The sequence below is a fragment of the Armigeres subalbatus genome, chromosome 2, assembly GCF_024139115.2.
Source record: "Armigeres subalbatus isolate Guangzhou_Male chromosome 2, GZ_Asu_2, whole genome shotgun sequence".
Lineage (NCBI taxonomy): Eukaryota > Metazoa > Arthropoda > Insecta > Diptera > Culicidae > Armigeres > Armigeres subalbatus.
Window position 1 is genome coordinate 92,537,620 of NC_085140.1, and position 19,908 is coordinate 92,557,527.

At 40.7% G+C, this 19,908-nt stretch overlaps 1 protein-coding gene across 1 annotated transcript in view; it reads left to right on the forward strand.

The window, feature by feature from the left end:
• Positions 1–19,908, forward strand: part of LOC134209981 (uncharacterized) — a 209,805-nt gene that overhangs the window by 81,730 nt on the left and 108,167 nt on the right. The window contains exons 2-3 of the mRNA XM_062686000.1: positions 88–1,239; positions 17,100–17,397. Coding sequence (XP_062541984.1) covers positions 102–1,239; positions 17,100–17,397 — 1,436 coding nt within the window. The 5' untranslated portion in view covers positions 88–101. The remainder of the gene's footprint in view (positions 1–87; positions 1,240–17,099; positions 17,398–19,908) is intronic.

Genomic DNA, 19,908 nt, shown 5'->3' on the forward strand with positions numbered 1-19,908 from the left:
TTATTTTTTCCTGCTCGGATTATCAGACTATAAAATATTAAAATGTTGATTTCCATTGAAAATTGATGAAAATTCTTCTCTTTCCAGAAGCATTCAACACTATGGAGAGTTCCCCGCTGAAAAGTAACCGTAAGGTTCGGTTTTCTCTCCCAGACAACAACATTCCAGCTGTTCCTGCGAATGCTACTCAGCAAAAGCAACGACTATCTCATGGCACTCTCCAATATGTGAACGGAACTTTAGTCAGTCAAGCACCCTTAGCTCCCGGTACGGGTCCCCAGACCCCCGGCTATGATCTCAACTGTCTACAAAATCAACAAGTACAACTCAGACAAGCCAAAGCCAAAGAATCCAGCACAAAGATTGTTCTCCATCTGCGACCATCTACAGGAGTGGAAAAATATGAAAACATGGAAATTGCCCCAGTTAAAACGACTGGGGCCGCATTAGACAAGACGCCTCGAAAGGTACAAAAATGTGGTGTTCCGCGATTAGAAGCAAGAGCATTTAAAACTCTTCCCCAAATAAATCAAAAATTCCCGACTCCAGAAGACACGAACAACAACACATCAACCGTTCGTGATGCCTGCCATAGACATAAAACCAGTGAAGATCTGGGCTTTGGTAAGACAACGGACGCCAATAACAACATTCAACAAATCAAAAAGCAAACCGTTATGCTGCGATCCATCTCCAGCGTTAGCGCCACCGGTGGATCCAAATCCCTTTCCACCCGTCCTAGGGCCAAATCCTTGTGCAAGCCAAGCTCCATCCGAGGTGGCAAAACTTTGATTTCCTCTCATCTACAGCACCAGGACAGCAATATTACCATCAAAGTGCAGGAAAGCTCTCCAGCTCGGCGGGCTCTGTCGGGTGAGCCCATCGACTTAGAAGCGAACCGAATCACTCGTTCGCCCCTATTGGAGTCCAGTACCACATCCAACAATGCCAACGGTTCAGCAAATGCAAACGCGAGGCCAAAGTCCCAGTATGCCAAATGTAACTTCCTAACGGTGCCAGAGTTCAGCGATCGGTACGAAGGCATGGAAACGGTTGTTTCCACTTCCGATGCCGCCAGCGATGATGAAGAGGACGATGAGGAGCTAGAGGGGGAGGGACCGAACCAGCCGGGGGAAAATCGAATCAACGGGGGTGGCGTGGAAAGCGTTGAAACGGTGAAAAATGGAATCGGACGAGGTGCAAAGCGGAACGGAACCGTTGTTGTTGCAGGAAGTGGAGGTGAGTTTGAGTGTGCAATTATCGGAATGTTGGTAGAAGGGTGTGAACAATTTGGAATCGATCGATTAGGTAAATGAATGGAATTGACTTTTATTTTTGCAACGTTCAGAAGTATGTTTGTATATCTCGCGGAGTGACCTTCTTATCCAGTGGAAAATGATTGCGATAGGCAACTTAAGGATGCCGCCGTCGTTTCGTTATGATGGCTGTTGCGTGCGTAATTGAAAATAATGACTAGTCACTGAGGTGTATGGAAATACGATGACAATGCGATGATATCATAATATGGTACATGTTCTGCATAATCTGGTGCTTGACATCGACATCGACAAATCAAATCATTACTCGAACAGCGATTAATGAATACATTGACATAATCATAAATCGAACAATAGCATCGTGGGAAATATCTACTATTATCATATGAGTGTTACATTAAGAGTCTTTCAAGCCCTTAATAATAAATAAACCTTACAAGAAAATTGATGTCCATTTAATTTATTTTGGAAATTGTTTTTGAATTAATTGCAATTATTCGGCAGCTCGGCCGTACGAAAATCACTTTTTTTTGGTAAATATCTTTGCTGTGCATATGCACAGCACATGTTACGAAATGGACAAATTGATATGAAATTTGCGAAAAAGCATTCACCTGCCTTGGAGGGACTCGAACCCGCAACCTCCTACTCTCTAGATAGATGTGATAGCCCCTACACAATAAGACCACTTAAATGCCACGTTTGCGGAAAAGCCATCAGAATTTGAGTATCAACCTCCACCGCGGTTAGCTCTTTTTTGCAAATTGAATATCTTTCGGATGGTTGATTTGCCCAATCGTCACATGTGCTTTACTGTTGTATATCCACAGTCAAGCGAGCCCACATTGTTTATTATCGAGAATTTCACACTCTGTGCCCCCAGTCCCCTTATCAGAGCGATAATTAGTCAAAAGTCTGTTCTATAGAAAATATGGAATCACGTAGCCCTGGCATACCGAAAGCAAATTGAAGAGTTCATCAAACCGACGAGGATGGCTATGTGATGCTTTTACGTTAGGTAACGCAGTAGGTCTTGGTTACGTGTTTGGTTTAAGTAATCTAGCGAAAAATACGCGTAGACTATAAAGAATTGCACGATTTTATAAACACTTTCAGTATGTCGCAGAACGCTTTCCTCGTCATTTATCTAATCTCGATCTAGTCACGTCTCTTCTATTCTCACTATGCCATCGGCCTCATTCGCATGAATTGGCGACTAGAGAGTTGAAGAAATCTTCTTGAAAGACTCGTCGAAATTTTTGAAAATTATTGAAATTATTAAAATTATTGAAAATGATTCATCAATTCCACGCGGAAATGATTAAGTTGTTGGTTATCAAGGGGTAGTTTTAAATTAAGCGATTATGAACAAGCTACTCCTACTTCTGGATCGGTTAACCATAAATCAAGCCGCTCCTGGTAATCTGCAAGCAATAACCCTGAATAGATATTCCGCGACAATCAAAGATTTTCATCACGACTCAGACGCTGGTATGACGTTTAATCGTTTGTTTTCAAAATATGAAGATTTGTTCAACGCCGACGGAAGAGAACTAGATGGCGCATAAAAAAAATGTCTTCTTCTGCGAAGTCTTAGGGTTCCGGGTCATGAAAAGTTTTTAAATCTCCTTCTGCCACGACACCCAGATTTCATCTTTGAGTGAAGTAGCTTAGCTTAGCTTTGCTTAGCTTAGACTGACTGTACATATTAATGGTTGCTACTCCGTGATTGATCAGAGCTGGTGCAAATTGCACTTGGATCCATGCGAATAGTGGTTGGGGTATACCATCTATTCTCGAAGTGCACGAATCAACAGCTTTCAAATTTTGATAAAAACCGGCGCTGGCCAAGTCTTTACAGTCAGTTGAGAAAATGCGGAATGTTAGTGTGTGGTTATTGTTGCTACTAGGGACCGAGAATACCTCTGCATCTCCACAACAACCACGGGAAGGAAGTTATGTTAGTTGGGTAGGGTAACCAGAAACATAGATCGGATTTAACCATGGAAAGTGATGTGCAGGGATGGGAAAAATCAAATTTTCAAATAATCGAAGATGAATACCACTCTCACGCGATAACATATCCAAACAATCAATTGATAAAAACTCGTTAGCGAGTGAGAATCGTTCGAAATTGCATCTCAATTTAAAGCATTTACTGTTACTTTTTGATTTTTTTTCTACATATAACATCAAAACACAATGCCAAACATATTGAACTTCATTGTTGCATAAAACTTGTTTTGGTAAGGTTTACACTAAGATGATAATTTTGTGTTTATTATCAATTGAATTCAAAGCTTAAAAGTTACCGCCAACGACAAACCGCCTACTTTCACACTTCAATTATTTTCGTATGAGGATGATTCAGCACAACCCTAGCTTCTGTTTTACAGGTATCTATTTCCTTAACTGAACTTTTAGAATAAGAGTTTAATTGTCCATCCATTGCGCAGGATTGGTAGCAAGTCATTTTGTAGTGACTTGGTCACTATTTTGAGTCTCGCAGTCTGAGTTCTGCCCCGGTCGAGTATAGACGCTTACTGGCAATTAATTAAACTAACTACCGCGATCGCGAAAGTATCATATTACCCCCGACCGAGACCGTGAAAGTGTCGAATCACCAATTACTAGTGCCGTCGACCTAAGCGTAAACAACATACATAGGGCTCTGAACTTGAATAAACCCTGCGCCACCGGCGACACCAACTCGCCGCATGAGTGCATCCAATTTCCCCCGACTGGGGGAAACCCCAGAGAAATGATAATGGTGATGGAAAGGATGGAAGAGGATAAAAATTTCCACGGAGTGTCCCCGATACTTGTGGAAAAAACAATCCAAAGTTACTGTGGAAGCGGAACCAGCGCAAAGAAAACGAAGGATGGAAAAATTCTAGTGACGGTGAGGAACGAACACCAGGCAAAAAAACCCAAATTAATCCACCTAGCGGTGACGATGCCTTTCTCGATTAAATCAAGATATACTGAAGGTGGTAACTTCGTTTTTTTTTTCAATTCCTATCTACCAAAAATGTTGGCAATTTTGTTTTTTTCTGTAAAATAAGCATAATACATTATTAGACTGGCCCAGGAAACAAAAAGTTGTCTAATTCCACGGGGCACCCCCCAGGATTGTGTCTTTGGGTGAGAAAATCAATCTCTGAAAATTTCAGCTCAATCGCTTGTTGCATAAGCTGGCGCATTTGATTTGAAGTTTGTATGGGGATTTCAGTCAAAATGTATAGGAAAATACACCTCCGTCACTCATTCGTTCTGGAAATTGGTTCTGATTGCTCGATTGACCTCAGAATTGCAAAAACGGCAGTTGGTATGCTACAGAACAATTCCACAGAACATTGTATGATGATTAAATGAACTTTTATATAGGTTTCGGCTGATGCGATTCGACCAATAAATCCAAAAATACACAATTCAGCTCCTAATAAATCAGTCGAAAACTATATAAAAGTTCATTTAATCATCATACAATGTTCTGTGGAATTGTTCTGTAGCATACCAACTGCCGTTTTTGCAATTCTGAGGTCAATCGAGCAATCAGAACCAATTTCCAGAACGAATGAGTGACGGAGGTGTATTTTCCTATACATTTTGACTGAAATTCCCATACAAACTTCAAATCAATTGCGCCAGCTTATGCAACAAGCGATTGAGCTGAAATTTTGACAGATTGATTTTCTCACCTTAAGACACAATTCTGAGAGGTGCCCCGTGGAATTCGACAACTTTTATTTCTCCCCATACTAAGCTGGGCCAGTCTAATACATTATGTTATATGCAAGTTATGACGATCGTGAAATTTTTTTTCATCCATTTTTGACAGAGAAATTAATTCAAGTTTTGTTATTTGCAACACATATTGATATAATTGTTATGACTAACTGGTCGGGTTGGTATATAGCATCATGGGTCTCCAAGACTTCTATAAAAGGTTCGATTTCGGAGTGAAATGTACACGAACATTTTGAAAAATAAGCCAATAATTCTCAAAACCGACTAGAATATGACGTCAAATACATTTAAGATTATTCAACCAACGACACCCCCACCCCTCTTCGCCAAGGCCCCGATGTCATTTTTGAACGATTCCCAAATATAAATAGAAGACTAACAAAACCGCAAACATATAATAATATGGAAATAAGGAGATGTATAAAACGAAAACTATATTTAAATTTGCCCTTGAAATCACCCAAACTTCATTATAACTCCACACCACCCAACCAAACATCATGTTGAAGCCAAGATTTTTTTATGTATACAGGTTATCCGACTTGTCAATATCCCCAACTCAGCCATCTTGGATTTTTGTATGGAATTTATGCTCGTTTGTTTACGTTTTGCACTGAAAATGTATGCCCCCCCCCGCGCTGGTTATTCCCATCTACTGACGAAGTCGGATAACCTGTAGATTTTTACGTCAAATGACAATTCTTCAATGATAGTGCCAGCTTCCGGTTTGCGGGCCTGTTCAGCGGTTCGAAGAAAACGCATAAAAACAGCATAAAAATAAGTTTGTTGATAAACTCAGTGATATTGAACGATTTGTCAATGAATGAAAAAAAAAAATTTGGGCTGAAATATTGATGGCAATCATTATTGAACCACAAAATTGACTAAATTAACCGCTTGAATGCACTTTATAACTCACTTTTTCAAATCAATCACACCATTTTATGACAATTGAAAAAGGTGAAACAAAATTTTCGTGTTGATTTTTATGTAGAAAAAAAAAATTGTTCATAGTTTAAAGTAGAGTTTGGTATTCTGCACAAAACATCGTGTTTTGATAGCAAATGAATGACAAATTAACAGTATCCGCTTTCTGTCAAAAGATACGTTGGGGTGTCCATAACCAAACCACCTTCCTTACCAAATTCGATTGAAATTGGTCCTGGGGGTTGGGAGTCACACTGAATTGCTCGTTTTCTAAAGACAACCCCTTCCCCCATAACCTCACCCTTTCCCCAATGACCCTCCTACCTCCTTTGTTATCTTTTCCTTATAACAGAGAATGTGTGCACCAAATTTGGTTGAAATCGGTCCTGAGGTTCAGAATTTAATCTGAATTGCTTATTTTCTGAACAATACCCCTCCCTCTGGACCCCTCTCCCTTTCCTCAAATACCCTCCCATGTGATCGTATCATCATAGCGAATATGTGTACAATAGGTATATGATTGAAATCGGTAACGGGCAGGGTTTGACGAAATCGATCTCAATAGATAACGAACAACGATAAAAGAGAAGCAAAAACTGTTCCGAATCATAACAAGCCATGATAACTAATGTATCAAACTTGTATACAAGTGCGAAAAAACAGAATCGGATAGGCAGCCCCAGTTACAGTTATACAGTACAGTTACACAGATACAAAAATAGCTAGTGTGGTTTTATTGGAGCTTGGATTTCAATATTTTCAACAGTATTTGGTTCCTCATGAAACAAGGAATCTGTACAAACGTTTACATGTTGAAAAGGACCGTTATCACGACCGTACGAGGCATTTTTGTGCCTGTGTAACTGTCGCTCATCTAGGTGATGTTCTGCATTAGGTCCGTTTTGTGTGAAGCAAACACATCTCTGTGTTATTGATTTTAAGCGTGTATACAGAGATGATAAGTAAGAGACTTGCTCTTTCTCTTTAGGATTCAATCCCTGGTAACGGGAGTTGAAAGTTACACAGAATAGTTCGTTTTCTAAGCAAAACTAGGTTCAAATCCCGTCGCTTCTGTAAAATTTTTCAAATTATTCGGCAAAAGCGCCGAAACGAAAAAAAATCATTCAACAGGCATGACTCGTTTATCTCCCAAGGCTAGCTCTAGAGAATAACCAACTAACAATTTAAACTGAATAAGGCCCTCCTTAGTCGTGCGGTAAGACGCGCGGTTACAAAGCAAGACCATGCTGAGGGTGGCTGGGTTCGATTCCCGGCTCCGGTCTAGACAATTTTTGGTTTGGTTTGTCTCGATTTCCCTGGGCATAAAAGTATCATCGTGTTAGCCTCATGATATACGAATGCAAAAATGGTAACTTGCAGACTTCGGAATTCTCACTCATATGAATAAAAACCTGCGATTAATCCATTAAATGGAGTGTGATTTTTCATGTTGCCCTGTGAGAGGAAGTATTCTCACACAACATTTTTATCCGGATAGAATGGCTGGTAATAAATTCGTAAGCGCCGGCTCGCCGGAAAACTGAATTTTAATCCACAATTTTCCTTCTCGTCGCCTCATCAAATTAATTCTACAAGCATATTTACAAAAAATTAGGACCGCAATGGGATTCGAACCCAAAACAATTTTAAAATGTTTAGACACCACCACATAAATTGATTGAAAGCGAAGGGAATAACTGCTGTATTGAGCCTTCTGCTTATCATGGCGTATCGTCAGATTCAATCAGCTTGGAGAGGCAAAGTAAGCAGCATTTTACTTTCGCGAAACATAGGAAGAAGGATACATAACAATTTTTCGCACCATCGCTTGTCCCGAAGTTTATCGCACTGTAATTTATCCGGATAAAATGCATGGTAGAGTGATCAGTTGTCACGTGAGTGAGTGAGAAATCCGAACCCTGGTAACTTGGCTTAGAAACCTCGCAGTTCATATAACTGTGGAAGTGCTTAATGAACATTAAGCTGCGAGGCGGCTCTGTCCCAGTGTGGGGATGTACTGGCAATAAGAAGAAGAAGCTAATTTTTTAGCTGCAGAAACTATGTTTGGCTGAATATGCGCTCTATCAGCTACCAATGTTTGGTGAAAGAGTGATGAGTGAACAAAGTTCCTCGCCGAAAACAACGAAAAAAAGGTTCTCCCTTGTGAGGGTGAGATATATTAGGAATTGGGCAATCGACTTTTAGAGTGCATTGATGACAGATATGCAAATATCGTATAACGGTTTGGTTGCCAACACCGACTAGTAAATAGCAGGCCATGACTTTGCCTCTTTCCTCGTGGGACAACGAACGGAGTAGCACGCGCGATAAGACAGCACACCCCGTGACGGATAGCTCGTTCGGCAGAACTGGGCCGCACATTTGGCGATCCTGCCAGGTTGTTCCTGGTTGGAAATAATTGTTTTGTAAGTATCCTGTGGGCGTGATTGGGACATTTTTTCATCGGTTTCGACTTGTAATGTCGAAGACGCTCTGGAAGAGCGTCGGATTAAATGATTTGCACATCGGTTTCGACTTGTGATGTCGAAGACGCTCTGGAAGAGCGTCGGATTAAATGATTTGCACATCGGTTTCGAATTGTGATGTCGAAGACGCTCTGGAAGAGCGTCGGATTGATAAATTTGCTGATCGGTTTCGACTTGTAGTGTCGAAGACGCTCTGGAAGAGCGTCGGATTAAATGATTTGCACATCGGTTTCGACTTGTGATGTCGAAGACGCTCTGGAAGAGCGTCGGATTGATAAATTTGCTCATCGGTTTCGACTTGTAGTGTCGAAGACGCTCTGGAAGAGCGTCGGATTAAATGATTTGCACATCGGTTTCGAATTCAGATGTTGAGACGCTCTGGAAGAGCGTCGGATTGATTAATTTGCTCATCGGTTTCGACTTGTAGTGTCGAAGACGCTCTGGAAGAGCGTCGGATTAAATGATTTGCACATCGGTTTCGACTTGTGATGTCGAAGACGCTCTGGATGAGCGTTGGATTAAATGATTTGCACATCGGTTTCTAACTATGATGTCGAAGACGCTCAGGAAGAGCGTCGGATTGATAAATTTGCTCATCGGTTTCGACTTGTAGTGTCGAAGACGCTCTGGAAGAGCGTCGGATTAAATGATTTGCACATCGGTTTCGACTTGTGATGTCGAAGACGCTCTGGAAGAGCGTCGGATTAAATGATTTGCACATCGGTTTCGACTTGTGACGTCGAAGACGCTCTGGAAGTCGTCGGATTGAATGATTTGTATATCGGATTAGACTTGTGATGTCAAAGACGCTGTGGAAAGCGTCGGAATGAATGATTTGCTCATCGGTTTGGACTTGTAGTGTCGAAGACGCTCTGGAAGAGCGTCGGATTAAATGATATGTACATCGGTTTCGACTTTCTGATGTCGAAGAAGCTGGTTTGACAAATGTGTTGTTTCTCAACGGTTTCGACTTAAAAAAGTTGAAGGCGCTCTGGAAGAGCGCCAGCATAAATGATTTGTTTTCTCATCGGTTTCGACATGTATGTCGAAGCTGCTGTGGTAGAGCGCTGGATTGAATGTCTTGGCTTGTGACTTCGCAGACGCTCTGGAAGAACGCCGAAAAAAAAAGTTATTTGTTTTCTCATTGGTTTGACCTACGAGTTAAAATGTCGAAAGAATTCTGGAGTAGCGCCGAAACAAATTATTCGTTTTCTCATCGGTTTCCACTTGTAATGTCGAAGGTGCCAGATTGAATGATTTGTTTCTCTTATCGGTTTTCGACTAAACATGATATTTTTTCGGAATAAATGATTTGTTTTCCCATCGGTTTTCTGCTTGTGTTGTCGAAGGTGCTCTGGAAGAGTATCGGATTGTTGCAGCTTTTGATGGTGAAGGTTGGGTAGAAGAGGGGCGAATTGTTCGCGTCAAAGAAACGTTAATGCAGATCAGCAGAACACAACTATTCAAATTTGAATTTCGAAGGTGTTGTGTGAGAGTACCGTACTTATTGGCTTGAGCTTGAAGGGCCAATACATAGTATGTTTGAAGAGCTACCGATATTGTTTTGATTTTCCCATTGGAAAGCCATCAAATTGTATTGGATATGGTCTGCCGAATCGAATTCTATTGGTTTTGGATTGCAATGCTGGAAATATCTGCAAAAAAATAATTTTAAATAAATGGAATACAGCTGGAAGATCATGAACCTGAAATAGTTGACATTTTCAAAATGTTAAAAAAGGCTGGATTAATTTGCTTAGTAAATATGCATTTACGTATTTGTATGTGGACTTGGAATTGAAATATTGAATTTGGATTGTTTTTGGAATTGGTTTTTAATGAAATATTTTATATTTGATAATGAGTGAGGTAACATGATTATTATATTTGAAAATTGGAATTGGCTTGGTTGCAAATATTTAATATTATTTTAGAATCAACTTTTGGTTGTAAGCTAGATTGTATTTGAAAGATGGAGTTGGATTAGAATATAAGTTGTGAAAATTGTATATGAATATGAAAAAAATAATACTGATACGAGTTATTTATAACCATGCAATGGCAGGCATAAATAAAACTTTAAATTAATTACTGTGGAAATGCTAAAAAAAAACACGTAAATAGTAAACCAAAAAATAGTTGCAATGGGAGTCATGGAAGATGAAGAGAATAAAAAAAACTTGATTATTATATATGAATGAATGGTCTTTGATTAAAACTTTGTTCATGGAATGGGAATATTGGATTTGCTTTTCGGGTTCATACATTGGATTTGAGTATCACATTGGAAAATCCTATTCAAATATTTGAATTTCAATTTTAATTAGGATGTTTTTGAATATAGGAATTGATTACGGATATCGGATACTGGATTGTAAAATTAGAAAAAAAAAATGCGACAACTATTTTATTTCATTTTTTTTTTTATTTTTCTATTTTGTTTATGAAAATCCTAAGTCAATGGTATTTTTTTCTCTTTTTTTTGTGAGAGAAGAAGGGAATGTGAGGTGAGATATATTAGGAATTGGGCAATCGACCTTTAGAGTGCATTGATGACAGATATGCAAATATTGTATAACGGTTTGGTTGCCAACACCGACTAGTAAATAGCAGGCCATGACTTTGCCCTTTCCTCGTGTGACAACGAACGGAGTAGCACGCGCGACAAGACAGCACACCCCGTGACGGATAGCTCGTTCGGCAGAACTGGGCCGCACATCCCTAAACCCGAAAACGTTTACTCTAGTCTCATCGAAATGAAAAGTAGAAACCCTGAGCTTTAGTTGCGGCAACGCCTATTTCGAGGAAGAATATTGAGCGATGGTACGGCGTCAAAGACAGAGGAAACATTAAATTCGTTTCTGAATATTAAACTTACCTTGCGATCCTTCCAGAACGAGCCTCATATTATTCCCATTACCCTAAAAGATGTAATGAGTAATAATCGCATAGACCATGCTTTACGCAACCGTGCGTAAAGAATAGGCTTCGCAACTACGGATCAAGTGCAGGAGGTCGTGTACAAAAAAAGTTGTTTGATTGCAGGCTTCTTCACATAGTACTTATTCCTGCAAACGGGTGTTCACTTAGTAAACACATTGGGTGTCGGTGCCGTGGGTACTTGCTGTGTCACAATAGTGACGAACTTCAATCTCCTGGCATTTGATTGATGGAACTGTAACTAATCCTGTAATTTCAATCCTGGTAGCGGAAATCGTTACCTTACTCAATTTCCCGGAGTTTTCAAAGACACACTGGGTCAGGACACGGAGATGAATGTTAAGGCGAAGTATTTGGTTAGGCTGTTTCTGAAACCACAAGCAATTTCAGTTTTCCGCCCGAAGCAGCCTGTACCTATCTATGCTGTATTTACTAAAAGTTGATGAGGAATTGGACCGTTGACAAGAGCTTAACATTATAACTCCTTTGGATTTCTTCGATTGGGCAGCACCAATCGTCTTTGTGAAAAACCAGGAGGAAAAGTACGCATATGTGCTGATTATTCAACGTGGCTGAATGTTATTTTGGAACCACATCACAAGTCTATTCCAACACCTGATGACATTTTTAGCAAACTGGCTGGTAGCAAGATCTTCAGTGTCATCGATCTCTCGGACGCTTACCTGCAAGTAGAAGTTGACGATGAAGCAAAGAAGCTCTTGACAATAAAGACCCGTGGATTGTTCCAATTCAATCGATTAGCTCCTGGTGTAAAATCTGCACCTGGTGCTTTCCAACAACTGATGAGTAGTTTGATTGCGGGAATAGAAGGTGTGGAATCTTTCCTGGACGACTTCATCGTACACACGAAGACGGAGGCCGATCATAAAAAAACTTTGCAATCCAAACTTTGTTTGGAACATTCTACGGTTGGAGAAATGTAAATTCAGGCAAACTAGCATCAAGTTTATTGGTCACATAGTCGATAGTCGATCTTATAGGAAGACAGTCAGTTCATTTGGAGTCAACAATGCCAAGAGGCTTTCATCAATATCAAGAAAGTACTTTAATCTGATCTGCTGCTAACCCACTGCAACCCAAGATTAGTTTTAGATATTATTTATTATGGTATTCTAAAACACAGCGTTCTCTACCAAACTTCATATTTCAATGCTTTTAATCTAATATTTTGATTTCGGCAAAATGCAGGTTTTCAACAAAATAACAAACAAATATGTTGATTACTTTGAGAATAAAAAGTATTGGTGTAAGTCAGCATATTTTCCCAATCTATGGACTCTATGCGGATTATAGAAAAGTCCTTAGAAATCAGTCCTTAGAAAACATCAAATTTTAACATTCCTGGACTCGCTTAGTCCTGAATCACTCATGCAGTCTCGTCTACGTTGTGTACGACAGCGTGCTTTTTTCGCTAGTGTTGTACTATAGCCTAGGGCTAAAAACCTCTTAAATAAAGACAATAATAATAATAATAAAAAGGTTGTCGACGTAACACACGAGGCTGCAAGGATCAGGTCATCATTGATGCAGTCGTTGTTGGGCAGGCCACCCACAAGCAAAGAAACCTGAGCATGGCGTATATCAACTATAATAAGGCATACGACTCAATACCTCACTCGTACCTCCTTAAGGTACTGCAGTTGTATAAGATAGACGGTATCGTCATCATACTAATGCAGCACGCTATGGGGATGTGGAGCATATCCCTATACACATTACCGACGGAGAAAAGGTGTTACGGTCCAGGACTCTCAGCATCAGGAGGGGCATATTCCAAGGCGATACCTTTAGTCCTCTATGGTTTTGCCTTGCCATGAACCCTCTTAGCACTCAACCAACACAACTATGGCTATCATTTGAAGAGTGGGGAAAGGAGTACAAACATTACCCACACCTTCTTTATGGACGACTTGAAGCTGTTTGCGGAATCTATGGAGAAGCTGCACCAATTTCTGCGGCTGGTAACGGTATTCAGCAATGACATCCTGATGGAGTTTGGTATCGATAAATGTCGATCCATACATCTACACCGGGGTCACCTGGTGGATGCCGACAGTTTCCGCGTCAACGAACAGGAGGAGATTCGAAACATGGTTGAAGGCGAAACGTACAAGTTCCTAGGTTTCCTGCAACTGAAAGGAATTCGCCATACGACGATCAAGAAAGAGCTGCAGGAAAAGTTCTTGCATCGTGTCAACGGTATTTTGAAGAGCCTCTTGTCGGCCGGCGGCAACAATGTGAAGGCGATAAACACGTTTGCTGTGCCCTTGTTGACATACAGTTTCGGGGTGGTGAAGTGGACCAAGACTGACTTGGAGGCGTTAGAACGAGCAGTACGAGTGGCGTTCACTAAGCATCGCATGCGCCATCCAAAATCGTCCCTGCCACGTACACTAGGAGGAAGAGGCGATACCGATATACAAACACTATGTGTTTCCCAGATCCAGCAGTTGCGAGGATACTGCGTGGAAAGCCAGAACCGCCACGAAATCTATCGCGCTGTGTGTGAAGCTGACCACGGATTCAGTGCCCTGCATCTGGCGCAGGAGGACTATCAGCTGAATTGCGACACCAATTCTGTTGACGAGAACGAGATGATCGCATCGTGGAAGCAGAAGGAGTTGCAAGGGACGCACCCCCATCAACTGGAGCTGAAACATATCGACAAAGCGGTCGAATACGTGGCTGGTGCGGGGTGAACTCTTCTCAGAAACAGAAGGATTCATGGTGGCCATCCAGGACCAGGTAATTGCGACGGAGAACTTCTTCTTCTTCTTATTGGCATTACGTCCCCACACTGGGACAGAGCCACCTCGCAGCTTAGTGTTCATTAAGCACTTCCACAGTTATTAACTGCGAGGTTTCTAAGCCAGGTTACCATTTTTGCATTCGTATATCATGAGGCTAACACGATGATACTTTTATGCCCAGGGAAGTCGAGACAATTTCCAATCCGAAAATTGCCTAGACCGGCACCGAGAATCGAACCCAGCCACCCTCAGCATGGTCTTGCTTTGTAGCCGCGCGTCTTACCACACGGCTAAGGAAAGCCCGACGGAGAACTATCGGCACTATATATTGCACGAAAACGTGGAGGACCGCTGCCGGAAGTGCAGTTCAGTAGGAGAGACGATCGAACATATCGTGTCCGGGTGTTCAGCCTTAGCTGATTCAGCCTGTCTCGGTCGTCATAACGAAGTAGCTAAGATTGTGCACCAACAGCTTGCTTTAAAGCACAACTTGGTTAACCAGTTTGTCGCCTACTACAAATATGTGCCTGTCCCGGTTCTGGAAAATAGTTTCGTGAAGCTGTACTAGGATCGCGAGATCATAACGGATGTCCTCATTCGTGCCAACCGGCCCGATATTGTGGTCTACGACAAAAGGATGAAGCGGGTAACCCTCATCGACATTGCTGTACCGCTAGACCATAATGTCCAAACAACATTCTCCAACAAGATAACGAAGTACCACGACTTGGCGGAGGAGTTGAAGCAGATGTGGCACCTGGAGGACGTGCGTATAATTCCGGTTGTTATCTCAGCAACCGGAATCGTCCCGAAATCTCTTCTGAGATCCTTAGGAGAGCTGGAACTATCTCATAACCTCCATAGCATCCAAAAGACAGTGGTTCTTGGAACTTGCAGCATCGTAAGAAGATTCCTGAGCCACCATAACTAATACATCCGGTGCAAACGTTTATTATAGGATTTTAAGTCAACCGGCGAATGAGATCCACAGAGCCTAATCCCTTTGGTATTTAGATTGCCCGGGCCAGGTGAAAACTCCCAGCACGTTTGCTAAAGAAGTGCCAAAACTCTATAATAATAATAATACAACGGTGCGAGTCCTCGAGGGTTAAGAATTATCCACAAAACTTTCTTTAAAATAAATTTTTCTACTATACTGCCTTGGAAGATTTCAAATCCTAAGATGATAAGTTCTTTAATGGACCCAGTAAAAAGTACCATAGCTAACTTCATGTTGTATCAAGAGTTCGACCAAAATCAAATTAAGGTTTTGCTGGGTTGCAAATTGTCGGCTTACAATTTGTTAATGTAGAAGTTTATGTCGCTGCAAGTGCATGCTGCGTCCGAACATCATACATGGCATCACGTCCTACGAAAACAAATTTGAATAAAATGAAAAACGGTGGGAACAGTGCCCGATATAGCCATTTCTGATTATCAGCCGAAGTATGCAATAGACGTGCAAATGCAGCGAATCGCCCTTCAAACTCTCCCCTAGCAGAATCTAGATGGATCATTGAACCTATCAGTTTATTCTACACGGAGTGCAGTAAAGCCAGGTAGGGGAACGGTTCGTCACTCATCTCATAGCTCCTATTTCAATCCCATCAAAAACAAAGCAATGGAAAGGAATTTGGTTTGTTTATTATTTTTGTGATTTTTTTCAGCAGTGAGCACGCATGATGACAAAAAGAAGCGACGAATTTGATGCCGTATTTCTTTGTTTAGCGATGAGATGGATATATGTACAGTGAGATGGAGATCGGAACATTTCCTCTATTATTAACGATCTGTCCCTTAAAATTTCTTATTTTTGAGCTGCTTATCCGTCCAACACTCGGTTCGGTCTGCGAAACCGTAAAGTTGTTCATTATCGGACGAATCTGCTGGCCGTTGGTTTTAATCGCCAAGGAGAATGGTCCCTCTCAACCAGCCAAGATGGCTAAGCCAGGGTCTATCAATTATTCCAAGCAGAAAAGACGTTGGTACCATACGGTCCAGAACTACTCACGACGACTGTCCGTGAAGTGGTTGTGAGTTTTCTTGTATTGCGGAAATCCCAAATAACTAGCGACCATAAGATTGCCAGATAGTCTTTTCTGTCCTCAGCTGGTCAGTTACTGTTGGTTCTGGATTCGGTTTCAAAGTTTCTCGAACCCAGAAGGCAATATTGCCAAGTACTAATGTACTATGACAGATTTTACGAAAGATCATACACTATGGATCTTAACGTTTCATCCTAATTTTAAGATAATTGAAACCAGAGTCAATCAATCCACTGTTTCCTTCAATGCATAAGTTGGTCACGCTTATCATATTTCAAACCCAAGCGAGCTTTACCAGTTAGTCTGGATTTGATGAATTTGACTAACATTGATTGCTGGGTATTGGCTGTCAAGTCTTTCATTAAATTACAAGCATCAACAAACGCATGTAAGCCCTCAATGGCTCGATCATAAATTTGTATCACAGCAGTAGCTGTGCGTATATCAAATGTACTAGTTGTATTATTAATATTCATGAGCTTTCATAAAAGTTCAGAATATGCAATAATTTCAATACAACATTTTTGTAGATTTTGCCAAAACTACGATTCTGAAGACCTAAAAAAGGTGATTCCCGCTGCTCAAAATCCTGGCTATGTCCATGAGCCTATTCACAGACTAATCGCACATCAGTAATATTGAAGTTTATGTTGTTAAGACATTCTGTGCAAAGATGGAGGCGCATGGTTGGTCAATAGTCATCATTCTTTGAAAATTCGCGCAAAATTCAATAATGGTGGATTAGCTGTCAATAATGATAAAGTTTGCATTTTGCTAAATTAATTTCTTTAGAACAAATTATGAAAATCATGTTTCTTTATACCGAATCTGAAATTTTCACCAATAGACTTGTTCTATACTTTTTCACTAAATTTTCTTCGCTCTTTTTCCTCTACTCCACAGAAAGCGAACCAAAAGCTCCCACTCAGCCGCTGAACGACGCGGGCTTCAAGTGCATCCAAGACACCAACCTGGGGCGGGACAAAAACTCGCTCCAATTCTGGGACTTTGTCGAACGGTGGCGGGCGAACCGTGCGTTGAAAAAGCTCGACAGCAGCTCCACCAACTTTCTCCTCACCGCCCCCAACGGCAATGGCTCCCCGGCCAGCAATGCCAACAACGGGCTGAACCTGAACGGCAACTCCGCCGGCGATCCAGCGTCAGTGTCGATTGGCGGTTCGGGCAGATCGGACGTAAAAAGGTACGAGATCAAGCGTTTCAAGTCGAACCAAGTGAAAGCGCGCGCGTTCCAATTGATACCTACATGCTATTTTGAAAATTCCACATTGCACAGTTTACAAGTTCGGACGTTGTGTGGTGGTTTTGATTTGACAGTGCAATTCGCTTTCCAGCAGTTTTCGGTGCTTGAGATTTATATTTGTGAGTTGTAATCATAGCGGCCGCGGTTGGGAAAACAAGTGAGTTGATGTTTATTTGTATGGACTTTCGAATTCGGTTTGCATTACCTATTCTTCAACGCTCTGAAAATATCGTACTCGAAACCAGAGGTAACCGGCAAAACCGTAGGAATGGTTCACATGATGGTGTAGGGTGAACCGCAATAATTAGAAAAATCCTCACGGTCGGATTGTTATCCCATTCGTTGGGGTTAACAGTTCTCAGAAGAACAAACGTTTCTGGTCCAGACATATACTAAACGAATTGTGGAATCTATGCTAGTGTTGGGATGTTTACTCACATGTCAATCATTTTTATGAAACTCAACATCAATTGAATGCAACAAGTTGTATTCGGGGAGGTGCTCACCCATTGTTGTTGAATACAGTAATCTGCGTTCTGGGATGTTATTTAAATAGTTGAGAGGTGGGGTTGAAATGGACACTGTTCTAGTTTGAACCAAATTGTTACAAGCAAAGTGAATTTAAAAGATAAAAGTGCTTTTTCAGTAAAATTGTCAGTTAGTATTTATTCATCAATTATTCCCCAATTTTTTATACCAGGATACACGTAATATAGATATAGTAACAACGGTATTCAAACTTATTATGATCGATTTCCATTACCGAAAAATCATCATTATTTTCTACTGGATTGATTTCAAGCCATTGTAACGCGCTTGAGTATAAGATTTACGTTAGTTGTTAAAGTCCCTGAATACTATCCAGCTTTCCACGCTCGGTAATGGCGGCTTATCGGTGCGTAGAAATCAATCGTTCCCTGTACTTTTCGACAATTCTAGCGGGTGGCAAAATTTTGTTCCTGGATGTGGAGAAGGGAGAATAGGCTATTTCGCCGGTGAGTTTCCCTCCAGCTAGTGCGAAAAAGTACAGTGACGGATTGATTTTTCCGCACCGACAAGTTGGCATTAAGGCTACCTTACACCTCGGGAAAATTTTCCGCCGGATTTGGGTACCCGTGCATTTCAAATGGGGCCGGGATTTTGATTTTCCGTGCCCAAATCCCGAAAACATCGCATATGCAAAAATACATGGGGAAAAAATCCGTGGACCAAATTCCCGAGGTGTGAGGCTACCTTTACAGAGCGTGGAAAGCTGGATTACAGCTCATTTCTAATCACCGAGGAATCCTCTGCATGAGCGCCATGCCAAAATGATAGTTGTTTAGATTAAAAGAAGTCGCATTGGTAAGCGACAAAATAATAATTTTATGTTAAGTATGTCAAAGAAATTCACTCAATCGCACAAAGCAGAACTAAGCATTTCGATGATCGCGAAATCTTTCTGCGTCCGATAGAAAACACGAAAAACGCGCTTTTAAGTTTTTACTTTCTAATCAATTTTCTCACCACTACAAATCAGAACTCGAAACACGTTCAATCGCGAACTAATTGATTTACTTTCCAACCGCCCAGAACTTAACACATATATGTACTCTATATATGGATTAGGAAATAAGGTCGAAAGACAAAAGGTCCAAGGGTCAATTTGTCGAAAAGGACAACAAGTCGAAAGGACAAAACGTCGAACGGAGAAACGGAGATAATCAATCTCGCACCAGAGTTATCTTACACAGTTGACAAAAACTTTGCTCTTTTATTTTTCACATTTTTTTAACAATTAAATAAAACTTATTCAGTGAGCACAACTAATAGGTTGATGTTTGAGTTATCTCTAAAAGTCACTTCAATCTGTCAAAATGACACACGCTGCACATCAAATACACCGGCGTGTATTAAACGCCGGTGCATTTTCAATGCGCTTTTTTATCTCTTACAAAACTATCTAGATATTCATAATATTGTTTCATAGTAATTACTCCTTCCTTAAAAATTGCTCATTCTTTAACTATGATTGATGAGATGAGTGTGTTATTTTTGCTTCAAGCTAAATGCATTTCTCAAATTCCTTTGGAATATACCAAACTTGTTATCAAATTGTTCTTGATCGACCTTTTGTTCCTTTCGACCTTTTGTCTTTTTCGACTTTTTGTCCCTTTCGACCTTTTGTCCTTCTAGTCCTTTTGTCCTTTTCGACCTTATGTCCCTTTCGTTGTTTTGTCTTTTCAACCTTGTGTCCTTTTGACCTTTTGTCATTTCGTCCTTTTGTCTTTCGACCTTTTGTCTTTTCAATCTTTTGTCTTTAGACCTTTCGTCATAGATTCCCTATATATACTCAATGTTGATGTCTTTACCTGTAACATGTTTGTAGTTTAGGTATGCGCTACAAAAAGCATGTATACATCATGAACAAATAAAAATTGATAAGAAATATTTCAATATCCATCTTTCGTG